We start from the raw sequence: 21826 nt of genomic DNA on the forward strand, positions 1-21826 counted from the left end.
TAAAATTATAGGTAAAGACAAGGATAAACCTGAGTTTATCAACAATCAAAATTTAAAGAAGACAGAAAATAGAAATATTGATGAACAACAATTGAATTATTATTCATCAATTCAATAGAAATAGACTGCATCCCATCTAACAGCTGTTTCTGCTTTGAATGGTGTATGGTTTGCCATTGATATGCTAAAAATATTTATCATATTTGGTAATAAAACTGGTTGGAAACATGGAGCTTCATCAGAGTGAAGAATAAATAAAGAAGAGCATGGAGAAGAAAAAGGGAAAAGTCGAATATGGTTGTAATCATACAATTTTGCTTTTGTATATCTCTTTGGGATATTGAACAATAGTGGTATACGCCAGTCAGTTTCAGTCAGAGAAGGGTTGAAGATACAATAAGATTTTAGATTAATCATAATATTTTATAATACTTATGTTTGTAGTACTAATTAATAGTATTAATCATAATAAAGTGCTAATCAGTTAAATGTAATTTTATTTATTTACTAGTAGGTGGTTAAGCCCTTCCACCTGTTGTCAGAAGTGAGATAGGCCAAGGTCTAACATAATGATGTAATTGGTCAGTTGAAATTTAAAAACAAAAGGCCAGCTATTGAGACCATTATACAGGGTAAGATAAATAAATAAATGAATGGAAAAATGGTGTATGTTGTAAGGGGCCTGAAAATGCTTAGGATAGTAAATACTAGATTTAAAAAATAGTAATAATATCATGGAATAAATATTAAGAGAGGAACCTGTCCAGATATTTAGGAAGTAAGGTGGTTGGGTTTGAAAATGGTTCAAAAGTTTTTAATAGGAATGTGAAATTAGTAAAAACAATGAAACAAATTCATTCTGTAGGAAAATTAGGGAAATATTTATGGCTAAGGGGAGGTAATAACTAGGGTAAGTGGCCTAAATCAGGGATTGCTGCTCTGCCATCCAGTACACCTAATCAGTGAGCTGACTAGTCCAACAAACAGTTAATTTTCCGGCTAATTGGCTAAACATATTTTTAGCATATCAATGGCAATAACATACAAAACTCGCAGCAGAAACAGCTGTTAGATGGGATGCAGTCTAACAGTTTATAAATAACTTCTGTTACATTTTTAAAGAATTAACTGATTCATGGTTATCAAAGTTAATTTTTTTGGTTAACGAATGGTTAATGAAGTTAACTTCTCGATTAATGGTGCCCACCTTTGGATATATCTATGTTCGTGTGTCTTTATGTTTGTGCTTGTTCTTCACCACTGCTTGACTACTTTTGTTGGTTTGTTTATGTTCCTGTAAGTACTGGGATTGATTTATTCAACTAAACCCTTCAAGGTGGTGGCCCCTGCATGGCCACAGTTCATTAACTGAAACAAGTTTTCATAAGTAACAGCAAAAGTTTAATTCAAGTGCTTTGTTAGGTTGCTATACTGGATTCAGCTACCTTTGTGGATATCAGGGGTACCCAAAGGAAACTGGAATTTTGCAGTATTATTTTATTCCTTTAGATTTACATGTTTACACTTTTATCACCTTCAAAGTATTCTCCATTTGAAGTAATGCATCGGTCCAGAAGCATTTTCCACTGTTCAAAGCACTACTGGAACTCCTGCGAAATGATGCCTTTTAACGCCTCCGTCGTTTTTTTCCTTCACCTCTTCCACATCTGCAAATTCCACAGCACCAGTTTTCGTCACCAGTGATGACCTTCGAAAAAAATGTCTAGATCAATTTCCCACTGTTCTTTCAGTTCATGGCATGCATTCAGCTGTGACTATTTTTGATCATCTGTGAACAAGCAAGGCACAGATTTTGCTGCAACTCTTTTCATTCGCAATTCCTCACTCAAAATTCGTTGGCAGGAGCTCCAGGACACACCAGTCATATCAACAAGTTCATCAATTGTTTGGTGATGGTCCTCCAAGCTCAGTTCATGAATTTTTTATGAGGTTTTCATTCATTCAGGAGGTCAATGGACACTTTGAACAAGGTTGGTTTTCAAGTGACCATTCTTAAAGCATGAAAACCACTCATAAACTTGTGTTTTGCTCATGGCAGCATCTGTGTAAGCTGTTAGAAGCATGATAACTGTTTTGACTGTTATTTTCCCCAGCAGAAAGCAGATTTTCATGGAAGCATGCTGTTCATTTCAGCCATTGCAAAAATTGATGAACAGAGGAGAAACACTGCAAAGCAAAAATGCACCACATGGCAGTTAGACTACACTCGACAATGCTGGTTGGCAGACTGATGCCTGAGGGTCGCATCAAATGGCTTCTAGCAGTGGAAGCCTGAACTACAACAGGCTTGTTCCACAGAAAACATTTCTGGTTACTTTTGGGTACACCCTCGTGTACATACTGAAGCTATTCACTAAACTTAGTAACCTTGGATAGATTGGCAATCATTAATGGTACTGGTGACATTCAGTAGGTTATGGAACTCATTTTTTCCTGTTTCCAGGTAATTTTGGTAAATAAGTCTTCATAATTCTTCAAGAATTCTGTTTTTCAAATGAGTATATGGCTTATAGATTATCTAGAGAAGGCTTAGCACTCCTTTCAACTTCTTGTTGCTATGTAGCTTGTCTAAATAAAAAGTAAATTGAATATCTAATCCCTCCCAGTTGGTACTTAACCAAACCACCTTCAATTATAGACTCTCTCACTGTCTCCACGTGAGCACCTTATTATTTGAAGAAAATTTGAATAGATTCTTGCAGATATCTGGAGTTCCTTAAGATATACATTGTCATCATCGTTTAACATCTGTTTTCCATGCTGGCATGGGTTAGATGGTTTGACTGGACTGGTAAGCTGCAGAGCTGCACCTGGCTCCAGTCATCTGTTTTGGCTTGGTTTCTATGGCAAGATGCCCTTCCTAACACCAACCACTTTACAGAATATACTGGGTATTTTTTACGTGTCACCAGCAGCAGCAGCAGCAACCTGCTTATATATATGGGACATTGCAAATGTTATGCACACAAACTAGCAATTGCCAATATATCATAGCTAGTGTATCCCGAGAAAAATCATTTAACAACAACATTATAGCTACTAATTCACATTACTGTATCAACCCATTTTATTTTCTATTGCTATTACAACAGTTCTTTGTGTATTTACATTTTATTGAGCAAATTTATTTTTTGCAGTTTACTAAAAGCCACCCTAAAATATTTAATAGACTTTATTCAAGATTTAAGAACTACAGAAACAACAACAACAACAAATGGAATTTTCATATTAAATTAAGAAGTTTAAATATTACTTACAAATTTACAACCAGATAATTTCACACAACTCAAAAGACGACAGCAGAAAGCTAAATTCTTTATAGCAACATCTGTAATTTGCTACAGGAAATGTAAAAGTAAATATTATTAACAAGTACACATCAGATATTTCATATTACATAATCCTCTCTATTGTGTTTATGTAGTTATACTATTAACTTAAAAGATATAATTAATGTAAATTTAAAAATATATAAAGCAGGCATGGCTGAGTGGTTAAGAAGCTCACTTTGCAATCATTAGTTGTCAAGATCAATCCCACATTGTGAGACATCTGGTAAGTGTCCCGATAGCCTTTGGTTGATTTAAACATTGTGAAGACACTGGCTAGTTGGAAACATTATTAGAACATTTAAATACAAAGAAACAAGAAGAAAGAGAGATAAGAAAGGAAAAGAAAGAAAAAGAGAAACAAGTGGTGGGCTGAGGCAGTGAAAGATGGAGGGGGAAAGAACGATAGGCCACATGCCCCAGAACAAATGGTGTGCTCAGCTGCTCTCTGCACTAATTACCACAATGGCATTGCCATGGAGAATGGCCAGCAACACTTGCTGCAGCGGTTACTCCACCTCATGGGCCTCATTTCTCCAACAGGCTGCCATTAGCCCTATTTTTCAGAGTAAATTGGCAGTATGGGGTCCTAAAACACCTGATGTCTCAATGACGAACAACACAAACTGATAGCAGCCAAAACTGTTTGCAAGTTGATCACATGGACAATACCTGTAAACTAAAGGACAGCTTTGTAACATGGTGTCATGCTGATACTACCTGAGAATTACTTTAAGAGTACACATATATGTGGATTATTCAACCATTTACACTATAAAAAATGATGCACTTTACTTGTAACACAGATAGAGTCTATCAGGATAGCCTAGTCCCAAGCTGTCATGTTGGTTCTGCCAAACCTTAGTTGAAAAGCAAGGATTGGCAGCAGGAAGAGCATTTGACTGTAAAATCTTGTCTCAAATAAGATCCTGTCCAACCCATGCTTGCTTCGAAAAAATGGATGTCAAATAAATGAATGAACAAACATATGTATTTATGTAGAAGTGAGTGCATGTGTGTGTGTGTGTGTGTGTGTGTGCTTGTGAAGCATAAAATTATTCAATGGAACTTTATGTTACATGCAACTTTATATTGTTTACATATTAATTTACACAAAATAATCTGAACTATGATTTTATTAGATTGGTCCTTTAGGTCACTGTACATGTCAGAGGGTTTAAATAGAATTTATCTCTGTTTATCTCATGTAAATGAACGCACATGAAAATCACAACCATAACACTCAGAGCACAACTCCAGATTTGTACCATTTATAGAATATTGTCAGATTGTTGTTATCTCAAACTGATTTGAGATATTGAGTCAATATATAAAAGAATGTGAAGGACAACTTACCAGACAGTGTGAAAGATCAATCTGCTCTAAGCCTGGACATTGCTTAGCAAACTTCTGGAGCCCTAAATCTGTAATATTAGTACACTGAGAAATGTTGATATTCTTCATCCTTGCTCTTTTTCCAATTGCGGAAATACTCTGATAAAATAAAGAGAACATAAACTTAGTTAAAAAAACCCAACAAATAGTACTCTGTTGTTTTTGTTTTCTTTGGTGGATGTGAATTAGTAACAATTATAAAGTGTGTGGAAGGACAAATCTTTTTACTCTGTGGTTGTTTAACACCAAGTCAGCTCTTATTGAGCAGCTCTGTGATTAAAGGTAGTTCAGCTGTAAGTATTATATCTCATTTTTAGAGAAAATGTATCGAAAATTATTCCATGTATCATTAACAAAAAAATAGATGTTGCACAATCTGTGTCATATAATAATATGAATACAAAAGATGTGTCACTTCTTGTGCCACACAACCAATATAAATAGATGTTACAATCTCTATGTCACACTACAATCTTCTATTATAAAAGAGAAACTGATCTCCATCTGTCTGTCCATAACAACATGTATATAGAGGGAAGGAAGAAGGGGAGGAATTAAAATGGGAGATAGTCCCTGTCATAACATATATCTAGAACAGGAGAAAAGTTGTTGTTGAGAGAGAAGTATAGTGAGAGAGAGAGAGAGAGAGAAAGAAAGAGAGAGAGCGTGTGAAAGATAGATAAGTAGTACAGTCACCATAGTAACTAACAAGTTTGATTAAAAACATGGGAATTTTAAGTGGAAGTCTGTCAACACAATGCAACGCAAACTTTAAAAAAATAACTAAATGTATACAAATAAAACACATAGTTTCTTTCTGAGTTTTGTGTGTGTGTGTGTGTGCGTGCGCATCTCTGTATGTCTTTGAACATATAGACAACACAAACACAGACTTTAAAAAAGCACTTTCACTATCATGACAGGTTGTTGTTGTTGAGAGAGAAATATAGTGGGGAAAGAGTGAGTGCATGTGAAAGATGGAATTAAAATTTTTATTAAAACATGCTGTTGCTGAGTATATTAAAGTGTTTCTTAAAATGAAGGATCTATTTCATCTTGACTAGGTCATTACTCAGCAGTATTGCAACGGGTTATGACTAGTAGAACTAGGTTAGACATGTCCTCTGTCATATTACAATGTAAATATATTAAATGTGTTACTCTATATATCCTTTATCACATATTGATAAAAACAGAAAAGTTATACTACCAACTTAGACCTATTTAACATACCATATAACAGAAAACCTAACTTTGAATAAGAGTAGTGTAGTGATATTTCTTCATTTTTTTCTGTCATTTATTCTTTCCTTCACTTGTTCATGTGCTCTTTCATACAAGATAAATTTCACATTTAAACAAATACCTGATCTGAACAAGAACTACCAGAAATGTCCAGCGAAATTAGATTTGGTGCCTGTCCCAATGCTTCCAGACTGGATTCACTGATGTTATCACAAAAGCTCAGACTAAGGTAAGTCAAATTCTGTAATCTACAGAAATAGATTGATTAAATATATACATGCAAGCATATACATTCACAAAGACTTGAGTAATTATAGTTGTCATTTGTTTGTAGCAGGTATGTGGGTAGGTGTGTTGGAATGTAGATATACAAGGAGATAAATATTATATTATTTCAGGGGTTAACAAGTTCATAAAGAAGCTTGTCTGATCATTTAGAATAAAGTACTCAAAAATAAGTCTGAGAGTAGACAAAAAAATATTTAATTTATAATTGTTAAGATAATTATGGATATATATATATATATATATATATATATATATATATATATTTCAAAATGTAACTACATGTGGATTGTTGACATTTTTTTCCCTCCATCTTCCTTTACTCTTGGACTCTCCTCTGTCCCCTGTTTCTGAAGAAGAGCTTTGCTTGAAACGTAGAATACCCTTTCATTCCTTCGCTGAGCGTCTTTTAATATTTTGCGTGTACCATGTCCTCACGTTGATTTTTTCTTGTGTTTTTTCCTTCATTTTTGGGGGATTAATTCTATATATATATATATATATATTTATGCATTTATGCACACATGATAGAGTGTGTATGTTATTTGTTCATGCATTTAACATTCAATTTTCTACGTTACCATGACATGGAAGCAAGATTTTATTGCTGGAATATCTTGCAGTTGACAAACATCACCAGCTTTTAGCCTGTAGGGCAAAACAATCAAACATAATGTTAACAACAAGGAATACAACTATCAACACTGCATTGCTCAAAGTGAAATATCAGATACACAGATTCATACACACACACACACAAACATGTGTGTGTGTGTGTGTGTGTGTGTGTATGTGTGTGTGTGTGTGTGTGTGTGTGTGTATACTGCTGAGGACATGCGTAAGCTCGCAAGGAATGAAGCCAGTATGCTCTGCTGGATGTGTAATGTCAGTGTGCATACTCGACAGAGTGTAAGTACCTTGAGAGAAAAGTTGGACCTATGAAGCATCAGATGTGGTGTGCAAGAGAGACGACTACGCTGGTATGGTCATGTGTTGCAAATGGATGAGGACAGCTGTGTGAAAAAGTGTCACACCCTAGCAGTTGAAGGAACCTGTGGAAGAGGTAGACCCAGGAAGACCTGGGATGAGGTGGTGAAGCACGACTTTCAAACATTAGGCCTCACCAAGACAATGACTAGTGACCGAGACCTTTGGAGATATGCTGTGCGTGAGAAGACCCGACAAACCAAGTGAGACCATAACATGTGGCCTATACCAGGGGTGTAACCAGTCCACTTATGTGTACCTTTCCTTCATTGGACACTAGACTCTGCTTGTGAAGACCTGTTGAGGCAAGTGAAATTGAAATCAAATTCAATGACTGGCATCCGTGCTAGTGGGGCGCTAAGGGCACCATCCGAGTGTGATCATTGCCAGAGCAGTTGACTGGCTTCTATGCTGGTGGCATGTAAAAAGCACCATTCAAGCGTGATCGTTGCCAGCGTCACCTTACTAGCACTTGTGCTGGTGGCACATGAAAAGACATTCGAGCGAGGTCATTGCCAGTGCCGCTGGACTGGCTCCTGTGCAGGTGGCACATAAAAAAACACCATTTGAACGTGGTCATTGCCAGTACCACCTGACTGGCCCTCGTGCTGGTGGCATGTAAAAGTGCCCACTACACTTTCAGAATGGTTGGCATTTGGAAGGACATCCAGCTGTAGAAACTCTGCCAGATCAGATTGGAGCCTGGTGCAGCCATCTGGTTCGCCAGTCCTCAGTCAAATCGTCCAACTCAGGGCATACCTAAAAATGTATACACACATTGAATGATAATAAAGATAGTGTTTATTAAAATATATTGGGTCATCCCATAAATAATGTGGTTTTTTATACATGTTTTATTTTGCAAAATTAAGATAAATAAAGTTCTATTTTAATCTAAAATATACTCTCCTTCACTTTCTACAATGCTCTTCCATCTATCTGGTAGACTTGCAAAGCCCCTCTTCCAAAATTCACTTGTCTGTGATTAAAAATGTTCCTCCATTACGGTTCTGACCTGATATTCATATTTTTTCTGTCCAAATGATTTTGAAGACTGCAGAATAAATGATAATCAGTTGGGGCAATGTCCGGTGAATATGACTGGTGGGGCATCGTTTCCCATTCACACTGCTCCAGCCTTTGGAATGTCATCCTTGCTGTATGTGGCTGAGCATTATCCTGATGGAAGGACACTTTTCATCTTGAAACCAAAGATGGTCGTTTTTTTTTTTCTAGCACTGACTTACGTTGCTCAAGCTGCTCACAGTAGATCTCCTTTTTTATCATTTGGTTTGAGTTTAAAAGTTTAAAGTGGACTAAACCTTTCATATCCCACCAAACAGATAACAACACCTAACGTGGGTGAAGACTTTCTTTAGCCTGGGGTGCTGGTGTTTCTTCTTTTCCTATCCACTGTCTTTGGCACTTGACATTTTTATAGAGAACCCATTTCTCGTCACCAGTCATTATTCAGTCCAAAACAGATTCACTTGTGAGACATGACAGCAAAGAAAAGCACACATGTACTCTCTCTGTGCGATTAGACTCGGGAAGTTTGTGAGGAACCCATTGACACAATTTTCTGACTTTTCCGATGGCACACAGATGTTGATGAAATGAATGGTTGAATGACCATATCCAAGTTTTTCTGCTAGCTCTTCAACAGTTACAATGGAATTTTGTTCCATCAGGGTTTGCAGGACATCCTCATCAATCTCTACAGATCTTCTAGGATGAGGCTCGTCTTCTAGGCTGCATTTTCTGGCTCAGAATTTCTGGAACCACTGTTGACACTGGCTTATGCTTATTGTCCAATCCCCATATACTGCATTAATTTCCTTGCACTTTCCATTGTGCTGTTGCTTTTATTGAACTCATAAACCAAAATATGCTGAATATGTTCCTTTGCCTCTTCCATTATAGCTTTGAAAAAATAACTGTTAAACTCGAACTGCACTCTTCAAAACGTACACTAAGAATAAGGACAAGGTAAAATTACTACCTGCTTTTATAGCAAGTTGATGTAGGTAGTTTATCCCATCCCCCTCTGACTTTTAGTTCATGCAATTAAAAAAACCGCATTATTTATGGGATGACCAAATATTTCTTTTTCCAAATTTGGTAGAATCTACAAACAGAATGTAATTTTTTATGAACATGCGTTTTCAAACTGATTACTGCTCTGGTCCAGGCACTGCTGATAATGCAAAGCAATGGAATTGCAATCATAAAGAAACATTTTGTTAGCTATTTGTGCACATTCTCAATCAATGGCTGTTCTCATTTCATTGGTTGTTACTGGTTTTGTACAATAAACATTAAAAAGTCAGACAGTGTGAGGTCTGGTGAAGGCAGAGCATATTCTACTGAACTTATTCATTGAATCCACCTGTTTGACAAAATCTTGTCAAGGATGGCCCTTATTTACTATGGTAGTGTTGGGGTACTCCATCTTGTTGGTAATAAAGTAATAAAATTCCACATCTTCGAAGTCCTCATGAATACTTGGTATGAGATTGTTGCAGCATGTTCAATAAAATGGGACCGTTCACAGTGCTGTCAAAACTGAATGGTCCAGTTAAGCCATTTAATGATAAGCTGCACCATACTATAACTCCAGGTAAATTAACGTGATGACCCTCCACAATATGCAAATTCACAGGTCACCAGCAGGTGCAATTGTGGCAGTTAATTAAGCCATTTAATTTATATTTAGCCTCATCAATCCAAACAATCTTTGTTGGAAAGTATACATCTTTTACACATCTTACCAAGTACCACTCACAAAACACCACTCTTTGGTCCAGATCATCTTCATTGAGAGTATAGACTATTCTTGAAATATAACTTATTCTCTGGCAGCACTTCAAAATGCAATGGACACTTAATTTTGAAATTCCTATCTCATGACATTCTTGCTACACAGATTTTCTTGAACTCTGACCATTATGTTTCTAGTATCTTTTCTTACTTTGCAGAGCTTGTTAGTGTCTGTGGTCTTCTGGAACATTTCTTGTGCATATTCTGAAAAGTTCCACCTGCTTCAAACTAATCTCTAATTCAAGTGATGGTGAATCGTGTAAGTGGCTTTGTTTGAAACTCCCTCCTAAACTGTATTAGTACTTTGATTGCTGTGGTTTAAAACCTCCAGTAGCACTTCAGGACAAATTTCCTTTGTTCAAAGCTTAGTCTAGTTTCCACTCATTATTTCTAAAGGATTAAGTCTAAAAATAAATGAAAATCAAGCGGATTATCAGTAATTAAAATGTGTATACGCTTTCTGGGACCCCCTCCCCCCCTCTCTCTCTCTCTCTCTCTCTCTCTCTCTCTCTCTCTCTATATATATATATATATATATATATATATATATATATACATATATATATATACATATATATATATATACATATATTATACATATATATATATATATATAATATATATATACATATATATATGCAATGGGCTTCCAACAGTTTCCATTGATCAAAGCAAGATACCTACCCAAGGAGGTATGCAGTGGGACTAAACCCAAAACCCAGTGGTTATAGAGTGAACTTCTTAACTACACAAACATGCCTTTGTGTGTGTGTGTGCACGTGCATGCATGTGCATGTGTGTGTGTGTGTGCACATGCGTGTGCGTGTGTGTGTGTATGAAGATGTGTATTTGCAGGCAAATACTAAAACTCACTGAAGCAGGCAGATACACAAATTAACATGTTTGAAAACAGTTATATTATTTTCAATTTCTATTGAACAAAATAGAAATTTTTTGACTCACTTTTTAGAAATGATGATCAAAGACATATCACCCAGATGCACACAGTTTGATAGATTCAATTCCCGTAGCTTAATGGCACAGATCCCATCTGAAAAACTTCGAATCCCAGCATCTGTAATGCTAGATATTTTTTAAACTTTCTTCATTTGACAAGATAATCATGAGTATGAATAAACTGTTAACATTTTAGTGTAAATGAAATTATGCTTTATGAGCTGTAGTTGGAGACAGAAAAGAATAACAACCCAAACATAGGTAATAGCTAGACTTGAACCAGAAACCCATTGCTTGCTAGATGTTTACATTAGCGGTCACACTGCACAGCACTTTCTGTTTCCTCTTCCCAAATTATATACTATTAATTATTTCTTAAATTCATTTATCTCTTCTCAGCCACTTAATACCATCAGGATAGCTTATTCAACAAATGTCCAGTACAGTGAAGCATTCTATCTCAGTTTGGTGTTTACATGACAATTAATCCATAAATCAAAATATAAATTAACTGCTAACAATTTAATATAAATGTTATTAGAAATTATAGGAACAATTTTAATGGTAGGCACATTATGCTACCAATTTTAATATCACCTCCTGCCCTACTGGTGCAAGCATTCAGAGCTGACCCACAGTAAGGTGTTTATCACAATCATGATAACAGCCCGCCATAGTGTTGTAGAGTGTAGGATGTTGATACACTCTGCCTAAATGTTTCTGTCAAAAAATAACACTAAACCCACAAGACAATTCTTCCTCATCTTCTCTAATATCTTTAGACTCTGATCCAATCTGTAGCACATATACTGCCACTTACTGAATTACACATTCTATTCTTCTACCATCTGCAACTCTTTTTGCTCTTCAGACTAGTCAAAATTCACTTTGAAAAATTGTTTTCTGTACATATATGTGTGGTGTTACATGTGGTGTTATGGGCTGTGATGAGCTATGTGTTGTTGGTGGAGAGAGATTGCAGATGAAGCAAACGGAAGTGAAGACAGACTGGAAGTCAGCCACACGCAGTGGACAGCGAGCATGTGTGGGCAGTTCAAAGATAGACGGCATACGTACAAGACGTGTTTTGATCTGGAGCGATCGTTTACCCTGCCACGGTCGACAAGGTAAGGTCCCAGTGTTTCGTTCTCCCTTTTGCTTCCTGTTGTCTTTTTCTTCCATCACACCACAAGCTATTTCGGCCCATAACAAAAAAAAAAAAATTATGAGTGTAGTCCGTATTTCGAACGATATGGTCAAACCATTTTGCAGTGACACGGATGTGGTCGCGTGGTTAAAGAAGATGAAGCTGGTTGCGAAGCTCCACAGGATAGGCAACTTAGCAAGCTTTTTACCGCTGTACTTAGATGGCCCAGCGTTGGCGCTATTCTTAGAGATGGAAGAGAGGGACCAACTTAGCGCAGAAAAAATAGAAATCCGCTTGATGGAGGCCTTTGCAGAAGGAATGTTTGAAGCATACGCTCGCCTGGGGAAAGCAAAGTGGACTGGCGAACAGGTCGACGTGTTTGCCAACAAACTCAGGAGATTGGCGAAACTGGCGGGGTATGAAGGAGAATCGCTGGACCGGACGGTTAAGTTAGCGTTTGTGACTGGTTTTCCTGACCACATGTTGGTTGAATTGCAGAAACTGCCGAATGTGAACTCCATGGCAATGGCGGATATTATAACTCGTGCTCGTGTGCTAGTTTCGTGTTGTAGATTGATGCCATTGGTGGCAACTGCAACAGCAAAAGGTGGCCAATCAAGGAGTAGCGGAGAGGGGTCGAACAAGGAACGTGTGCGACCATTCAAAGGACAGTGTTTCCAGAGTCAGGGCCCGCACATGGTGCGAGACTGCAAGTTACCCAAGTCTGAGGTCATTTGCTACCATTGTCAGACATATAACCAGGGAATGTCTGCAGGGAAACGGTCTAATGGAGACTACTGCGCCAGTAGTCATCCCTTTGGATCAATAGAGGCACGTTTGTTGCTACCCGTTGTCGACATTCTGGTGGAGGGGAAGATGTCGCGAGCCCTAGTGGACACGAGCTGTACGACGACCCTGATGACTCCGGGAGTGGTAGAGACGTGGAGTGGAGAAAGCAGTGTGAGGGCAGTTGACGGAAGAGAGGTACGCTGTGAAGGTATTACAGACGTGCAGATTGAGGTGCAGGGAACAAAGCTGACGCTGCAAGCAATTGTAGTTGGCCACTTATTGGATGAGATTGACATGGTGATGGGGATGGATGCAATCACCCGTTTAGGAGGTGTCACTGTCAACAAGGCCGGTGTGACTTTCAGGGTTGCGGGGAAACCGTGTATGGCGACACCGTGCATTGGTGAGAACCACAAAGAAAACTATGCCCCGCACACCATTGAAGACCAGGATTTTCGTGCTGCCTTCGATGGCCAGAGGTGGACAGTGGAGTGGCACTGGCGGGGAGAGCCCCCGACGTTGAAAAATAAAGTGGGCTGCTACCAGCATACTTTGAAAGGAGTTGCCAGAAGTGAGTTCGAGGGGGAGGTGGAGCGGAGGATTAAGGAGGGCATATTGATCCCTTGGGAACAAGTAGAGAGCGGAGTCCTGCCGCTGATGGCAGTGGTACAGTCCACAAAGCATAAGGTCAGACTAGTGCTTGACTTCCGAGAGCTGAATGACTACATATCATGTCATACAGGCGGCAGATGACAGGGGCCTTCACGATTGTTGATTTGAAGTCGGCATACCTGTAGGTGCATGTGGCTGAGAGACTGTGGAAGCATCAGCTTGTCAGATATAAGGGTCAGACATACTGTCTGACCAGGCTGGGGTTTGGGCAAAATTCAGCACCAAAAATTATGGCAACAATTCTCAAGGCCATCCTGGTAAAGGTAGACAGAGTAAAAAGGGCCACCAATTCATACATTGATGACATCCTTGTGGATGAAACCATAATGCCAGCAACAGAGGTTATAGGCCACCTGAAGAATTTCGGACTGGTCGCCAAGCCACCAGAGGCCATGGAGGGAGACGCTGCACTGGACCTCAAGCTATGGAGAGACAAGGCCGGCACGTTGGTGTTTCAGCGAGGGAACGAGATCCCCGAACTGGGCACCAGTGTGCGTAGACGGGAACTGTTCTCAGTGTGTGGGAAGCTGATGGGACACTACTCGGTTGCAGGATGGCTCCGGACAGCATGTAGCTTCATCAAGAGACGAGCTGAAGGAGCAAAGTGGAATGATAGAGTGGGGGAGAAAACGACCGACATGATGCAGGAAGTGTTGGTCAGAGTGAGAGCAGAGAATCCAGTGAGGGGCAGTTGGTATGTTCTCAAATCAAAGAGCGGGATTGTTTGGTGTGACGCCAGTAGCATCGCAATAGTGATTGTCTTAGAAATGGGAGGCACCGTGGTGGAAGATGCAGCCTGGCTCAGGAAGATGCAGCCTGGCTCAGGAAGATGCAGCCTGGCTCAGGAAGATGGATGACTGCAACCATATCAATGTGGCAGAGTTGGATGCCGTGCTGAAGGGGGTGAACCTGGCCTTGAAGTGGGAGTGGACAGGACATTGTTCCTAGCCAGGAAAGTCGACTCTGAGGTAACGAGACGGAGCGTGCAGAGAGTGGTTAGCAGCTGTGACAGGTGCCAGTCTATCGACCCTGCTCCGGGCGTACATGAGACAGGAAGTATTCCAGTGGACCACGACTGGAAACGACTGTCAGTGGACATAACACACTACCGGCAGGGTACGTACCTCTCAATAGTTGACTGCGGACCGGGGCGGATGGCCATATGGAGGGAGATGAAGACAGGGACTGCAAAGGAAATCATGAGAGTATTAAATGAGATATTCCTGGAACGAGGCCCCGTGGATGAGCTGCTGCTGGATAATGGCACTGCATTTCGCTCGGAGGTGCTGAAAGAAATGCTTGATGGGTGGCAGGTCAGCCGCTTCTTCAGGGCCAAGTGGAAATGGAGTGGTGGGAAGGCATTATTGTACCATCAAGACCATGGCAGAGAGGGGTCACATTTCACCAATTGAGTCCGTATTTTGGTACAATATGTCGCCCAGGTCAGGACAGGCTGAGGAGTCGGTGCCACACAGGGCAACATTCAAGTACGAGTGAAGGCATCTGTGTATTGCATCAATGCGACTCGGGGGAGAGGAAGAGCACACCTTTGTGCAGATCGGGGAAGAAGTTTGGGTAAAACCCCCAAATGCACGGTGTACATCACAATGGGGAAAAGGAACTATAACCTCCATCAATTCGAAGAACAAAGTCTCGGTCGATGGTATGCCACGCCATGTTTTGGATGTGCAGAAGATTGTCAATACCTCAGAGGATGGAACCAGCAGCAGTGGGCAAGATGATGAAGACAGCAGCAGTAGGCAAGATGATGAAGCCAGCAGCAGCACGCCAGGAACTCAGGCCAGTCCCAGGGTCACACAGCGACCACAGAGGGAGCGGCACCCTCCTCCCTGGTTGGCTGATTACGAAACCAATTAAGGTAGTTCGGGAGCGAGAAGTGAGTGGGAGAGCCAGTTGAGTGATCTGTAGATCGGGAAGGGGGGGGGGGGGGCTTGTGGTGTTTGTGGTGTTATGGGCTGTGATGAGCTATGTGGTGTTGGTGGAGAGGATTGCAGATGAAGCAAATGGAAGTGAAAACAGACTGGAAGTCGGCCACACGCGGTGGACAGCGGGCACGTGTGGGCAGTTCGAAGATGTGTTTTGATCTGGAGCAATCATTTATCCCACCATGGTCGACAAGGTAAGGTCCCAGCGTTTCGTTCTCCCTTTTGCTTCCTGTTGTTTTTTTCCTCCATCACAGCACAATATGTATATAACATATAGATTCTTCTGTCCCTACCATTCACTTTTTCCTCCCGGATATCAGCATGAAGGACTGCCAGTCTCCTTACCCAACTCTTAGTACATCTACTTTCAATTCTGCACTCCGACTGTCTAATCTCTTCAATTATACCTCTTCTTACATTGAAACAAGTCATTTACCTTGGTGAATCCGATGTTCAGACCTCTTCTTAACTCTTACTCTCATGTGATGCCGATTCCCACCTTGCAGAAACTGAATCCACAACTCTCTACAACAGTTGTTTCTACTCCTCAAGGCTTAGGTGATGTCCACTTGGGCACTCCTAACTCACTCATCTCTCCTCTTCTTATCATATATATTTTCAAACTGGGTTAGGCCTTCTTCCTCTAGAATTCCCTCCTTGTCAATGGTTTTTCATATAGTCATCAACTTACAACAGTTAGAAAAGAACGTTAACTGCATCATCTAACAGGTTTTGGAAAAATCTGCAATTACCATGACTACAGCCAATAAAAAACAATTTGATAGAACAGCTGATCCAGTGATGGTTGTCAAATCACATATCTATCACTTGTTGAGTAACTGCATTCCTAATTACATGACAGAGCTCTTGGTATTCCCTCTTCTCAAATCAACTAAACTAAACCTTCAGCCTGCCAAAGATCTCCAAGTTTTCAACTTTTTATGCATATATTTTAGTCAGAGGAAGAAAAACAGCACTCATGATCTCTTTATGGCTTTAGTGATAGGTCGGGTGACTGGAGAAAATTGTTCTCAGATCAATGCTTGCAATATAGAGCATTCTGTTTAAGGCTTCAAGGCCCAGGTGGTGGTGTTAGAAGAGTGATGGCCTTCCACACAGTTTCCATCAACTACATTTCACTTAAGAGCCTCCAGTTGACCTGATGATATGGTAGAAAACCAATACCCAAAGTGCTATACAGTGAGATTGAACTGGAAACCATGGAGTTGTGAAACAAACTTTCTAATCAGACAACCATATCTATTTGATTTGAACAAAGCACTAGAAACTATAAATTAGATTTTATACTTACTTTATACATTCAGCAAGATTAAGAATGGTTAGTTGCTTGCAAGTTGCTAAATATCGAAGACATATATCTGTTAGTCTCTGGCAATCTGCTAAATAGATATGACTCACATTGGGACACATTCGGCTTAGCAGCTTGATAGACATGTCAGAGATACGATTGTTACCTATAATAGATGAGTTATCATTTTAGAAGAGAATCACATATGCATACAATTTGTTCAACCTTACATTTATCTACACTTACACCCACATGTACAAACAGAAATAAGCCAATGAAAGGACCTTTAGGTGATAGCATGATCTGCTATAAACAGCAGCTAAAACACCCTCAAATCACATCATGATACTGTCTTCCAAACAGGAATGGAGGAGATGTATTAAATAATGTAGTCCTGCATGCAGAATCTCTGAAAAATGAGGGTGGTCATGGCTAGAATGTTTTTGATAATAATAGATCCATTCAGTTAGGATTGATTGTAGCTAAGCAACAACAACAACAACAACACACACACACACACACGCACATATATTTATATGGCGAAATGATGACAGATATTACACTACCAACTTATAAATAGTGAATTCATATTAGAACATGTGTCTTAAATGAATTAGTCTTGTTTGATTACTTCTTAGTTTGAGCAAGTGATAATGTGAGGCACAATAACCTTATTCACATACAAACACACAAATATTCGTTTTCTTCCCATTCTTTGAAACACAATAATTGAGTAGAACTTAGAAAGAAAAGGAAGGTGAAATTATTATACATGATGATGTTGTTGTTTAGCTCCAGATTAGTCATGCTAAAGCAATTGTATGATTAAAAACATTCCAGGTATGACCATTGCTTTTTTTTATCACATAAACGAAGTGATGACTAATTATGTTTAATAAAACATAACTTAGTTACCTAAGTTTGAACATCATCTCCTTCGAAATAGTCACCCTTGCACAGCAATATGCTGGTCCCAGCATTCCTGCCACTTTTGGAATCCAGTCTGGAAGTTGTTTTCCATAAGCAAGTTGAGGACTTTCTGCGATTTGCTCTTGATCTCGAGAACAGTGGTAAAATGGCAACCTTTGAGCTGCATTTTCATCTTAGGGAAGAGATGGAAGTCTGAGGTGCTAAATCTGGCAAACAGAGTGGGTGTGGAAGTGATACCATGTTGTTTTTGGCAAGAAATTCATGAGTGAGGAGAGTTCGGTGACAGAGTGCATTGTCGTGAAGAATTCAATTCTCTGCACTCCACAGATCCAGTCCTTCCTCAAATACTTCAAAACGTTGCAGCAAAACTCTCAATTGATTGTCTGGTCCAGAGGGACAAATTCTCAATGCACAATACCACATTGCCGGGGGCTGATGTTTGTGGCAAGTCTTCTAGGGACATTCTTCCACTTTTGAAGTATCTGTGCCACTCAAACATGGCATACAACCAATTGCCTCATCACTGTAAGCTTGCTGAAGTATGCCCAATGTCTCTGTAGCATTCTTCTCAAGTTTAACGCAAAATTTCACATTAGCTCTTTGTTCCTGTCCATGACAAAATTGCAGACTACAGCATACACGTGATCACAAAAACACAAATTTCACAGCTTGCAAAGTAAACACAGTAATGCCACTTGGCACACTGCCACATGAAAGTGACTGAGAATAACACCGTATGCTGCTGTCTGTTCACATGCTACAAAACTAGTCCAGGAACTTTTTGATACCATGTCATAGTTTATTTTAGACTACATTATCTAACTTCTTTTTTGTTTTGTTTTTATGTCGTTTAAATACAAAGAAACAGAAAAAAAAAGAAAGATAAAAACAGAAAAGAAAGAAAAAAATTGTTGGGGAGTATAGCAGCAGAAGATGGAGGGAGAGGGGCAGTGGGCCATATGCTCCAGAACAAATGGTGTGCTCAGCCGCACCCTGCAGTAGTGACCACAATGGTGTCGCTGTGGAGAATGGCCAGCAATACTTGTTGCAGCAGCAGCCACTCGACCTGGCGAGACTCATTTCTCAAATGAGCAGCTGTTATCCTTCCTTCTTAAAGACTATAAGTTGTTTTTTCAGAGAGATTTGACTGCTCTTCTTACCAGGTCAAGTAAACATATAGAGGCTCTTTTGTTATGCATGATGAACATACTCAACTCTTTATGGATTGTTGTAATCCTGTAAGGCAGTGATTATCTCCCTTAAGTGAATTTCAAATAAATTTTTCCTTCCAATCAGATATCAGTCTATCACTGTGCAGAATAGTACTACAAGTCAACAAGACATTTGTGGATTATATGCAGCTGTTAGTCCTTACAGCAGTGAACTATACTACACTACAGATACTACTTGGAGCAGGATGGGCTTGGCACTTTTAGGGTTATGTGACATGATTACAGACACAATATATACTCACAAGCATAAACTTAACAGATAATACTGAGAAATGAGAAAGTAGTCAATTGGTTTCAAGAAACATCAACCAAATTGCCCTCATTAAAAAAGAGGAGACATTGAATAATTTGAACCTATGTTTTTCAGGTGCTGACTTGCACCTGCTGCTGCTGCCGCTACTGCTGCTGCTGCTGCTGCTGCTGCTGCTACTACTACTACTACTACTACTACTACTTCTACTCTGATGCAGTACCAGGCAGTGGCTCTCATGGCTTATGATCTTAGCTAATTGGAAGTGGTATCATGTACATGTTTTGTCTTTAAAAGATGGTCTACAGAAAATATTCTGCTCAATACCACAGATTACCTTGTCAACTGCTTGACCATAACCAGCTGAGTATGTCCTTTTTTAACTGATGATATGTGCATCTCAGATCATAAGCAAGAGTAGTCGGAGAACATCATAGCCATGTGTTGAGAGGAATTCTTTGATGTTTGAATAATTCACTTCTGGAAACATAGTGGTGAAGTATGTGCCTGGTGTACCTTTATCAGATGGGTAATCATGATGTGTATATTGGGCTTTGTATACTTGTGCCTCAGTGTCATTTTGATGGTATGCACTGCTCTCTCACTCAATAATGATGATGATAGAGTGGGTGAAACCATTGCCCATATTACAAACAAATGCCCTAGATTTGCCCAAAACTACTACAAGCTGTGGCGACAAAATCAGGTAGCGAAAGTGCTACATTGGAAACTGTGTGAAAAGTCGGGGCTGGACAGAAGCAAGATATGGTATGAGCACAAACCATAAAGTGTGGCAGAGTTCTGCATAATCTTCTGGGATTTCCCAATCTAAACAGATCAGGAGCGAGAGCATAACAGACTGGACCTAGTGGTAGTGGACAAGATGTGCAACATATGCTATATAGCTGATGTTGCATGCCCCTTTGACCCATGAATAGTCAAGAAGGAAGGCGAAAAGATGGATAAATACAACCCTCTTAAGTACGAAATAGCCCGGCTATGGAAAATGAAGAAGGTGAAGATAGTGCTAATTATTGTTGGGTCCTTGGGAACAGTATCAGAAGGCATCAAGGGGAATATAAAAGAAACTAGAATAGAGTGCCCAGTAGAACTGTTACAAAAGGTTTGCCTCCTTGGCATGGCCAGAATAATCAGGAAAGTATTAAATAGCTGAAAAGAATGGATAGCATGGTCTCGTAGGCTGCAGGTAAAAAACCTGCTATGCATGTAAAACTCCAGGAGCTAACAAAACCTGTGATAAAGAGAAATAATAATATCAGGTGTGAAAATGTCAAATACAAAGATATAAAACACTGGATTGAATGTAACTGGCACTAAAAACAGTGTACACAAGGGCAGATGTGAACTCTCAGAGTCTTGGTTAGCAACCCATCTGGTGATGGTGTTATGATAAAAATATCAGTGATTGTACACCTTACAAATACTACCTCTAAATGAGTGATGTCAAAATCAAATAATAACCACAACTGGAACTGTTAACAGTGAAGTTGTCGCGCATGGTAGGCAACTGATCAATCCCCAGCAGGTCATCATCAAGCTATTGATCAGGACCAAAATCGTAGTCAAAAGTGTAAAAGAAAGAGAATGAAATGGGAAAAAGATGCCAAATAAGCCAAATAAAAGAGGCTTCATGAATTGAGTGAAGAGAATATGGGATGAAAAAAGAGGTTTTGCCAAGATATAGACAAATGGCTGAAATAGATTGAAATAGAATGCCTCCTACGGAAAGCAAAGATTATCAGGAGGATTCTAAGCACTTGAAGGACTGTCAAAAACGTGTGGATACATAAGGTTGTGGGTAGTAACCTGCTACCCACATAAATCCTACCAGGATTAAGACCAAATCTGAGCTTGTTTCTATAATGATGATGATCATCATCATAATAGTAGTAGTTGTAATAACTTTGGAATGAGACAGTGGAATACATGTGGAGGAAGAATATAAGAAACGGAGGCTCAGGAAGAATATAAGAAATGGAGGCTCAACCAAGTTGTAAAATTTTACACTGGAAACTGTGCCAGAAATAAGAATTTGAAGCTGTAAGCATATGGTACAATCACCGAGTCAAAAATGTACTGGAGTCAGAGGAATGTAAGATTTTGTGGGACAAAATGGACAAGAAGTTAGAAAATAAAAGACTAGAAATTACAATGATAGATAAGGAAAAGTGAAGTTGCTTACTGATCAACTCACCATGCCTGTTTGATTCTAGGATCGTAAAGAAAGAGTATGAAAAACAAAAAAATACAATCCCTTAAAATTTGAAATAGGAAGAATTTGGAGCATGAGAACAATAAAGGTTATACCTATAATAATTGATGCATTGGAAACAGTAAGCAAAGATATAGACAAATGGTTGAAAGAAATTGAAATAGAATGCCCAGTAGAGCTCCTACAGAAAGTCTGTCTCTTTGGGACAGCATGGATTATCAGGAGGGTTTTTAACACTTGAAAGACAGCTGAAAACTTGTGGATACCTAAGGTTACAGG

At 39.3% G+C, this 21826-nt stretch overlaps 1 protein-coding gene across 15 annotated transcripts in view; it reads right to left on the reverse strand.

Annotated features, from left to right (window-relative positions):
• The window catches only part of LOC106867275 (F-box and leucine-rich repeat protein 13), a 148531-nt gene that overhangs the window by 28511 nt on the left and 98194 nt on the right, over positions 1 to 21826 (reverse strand). For all 15 annotated transcript variants that reach the window (XM_089338276.1, XM_089338279.1, XM_089338275.1 and 12 more), the window contains 5 exons: positions 16906 to 17068; positions 11046 to 11165; positions 6112 to 6238; positions 4707 to 4844; positions 3279 to 3359 (listed from right to left, as the gene is read on the reverse strand). In XM_089338276.1, coding sequence (XP_089194402.1) covers positions 3279 to 3359; positions 4707 to 4844; positions 6112 to 6238; positions 11046 to 11165; positions 16906 to 17068 — 629 coding nt within the window. The remainder of the gene's footprint in view (positions 1 to 3278; positions 3360 to 4706; positions 4845 to 6111; positions 6239 to 11045; positions 11166 to 16905; positions 17069 to 21826) is intronic.

This window comes from Octopus bimaculoides, chromosome 20, assembly GCF_046866305.1.
Source record: "Octopus bimaculoides isolate indiv1 chromosome 20, ASM4686630v1, whole genome shotgun sequence".
In the NCBI taxonomy this organism is placed as follows: domain Eukaryota; kingdom Metazoa; phylum Mollusca; class Cephalopoda; order Octopoda; family Octopodidae; genus Octopus; species Octopus bimaculoides.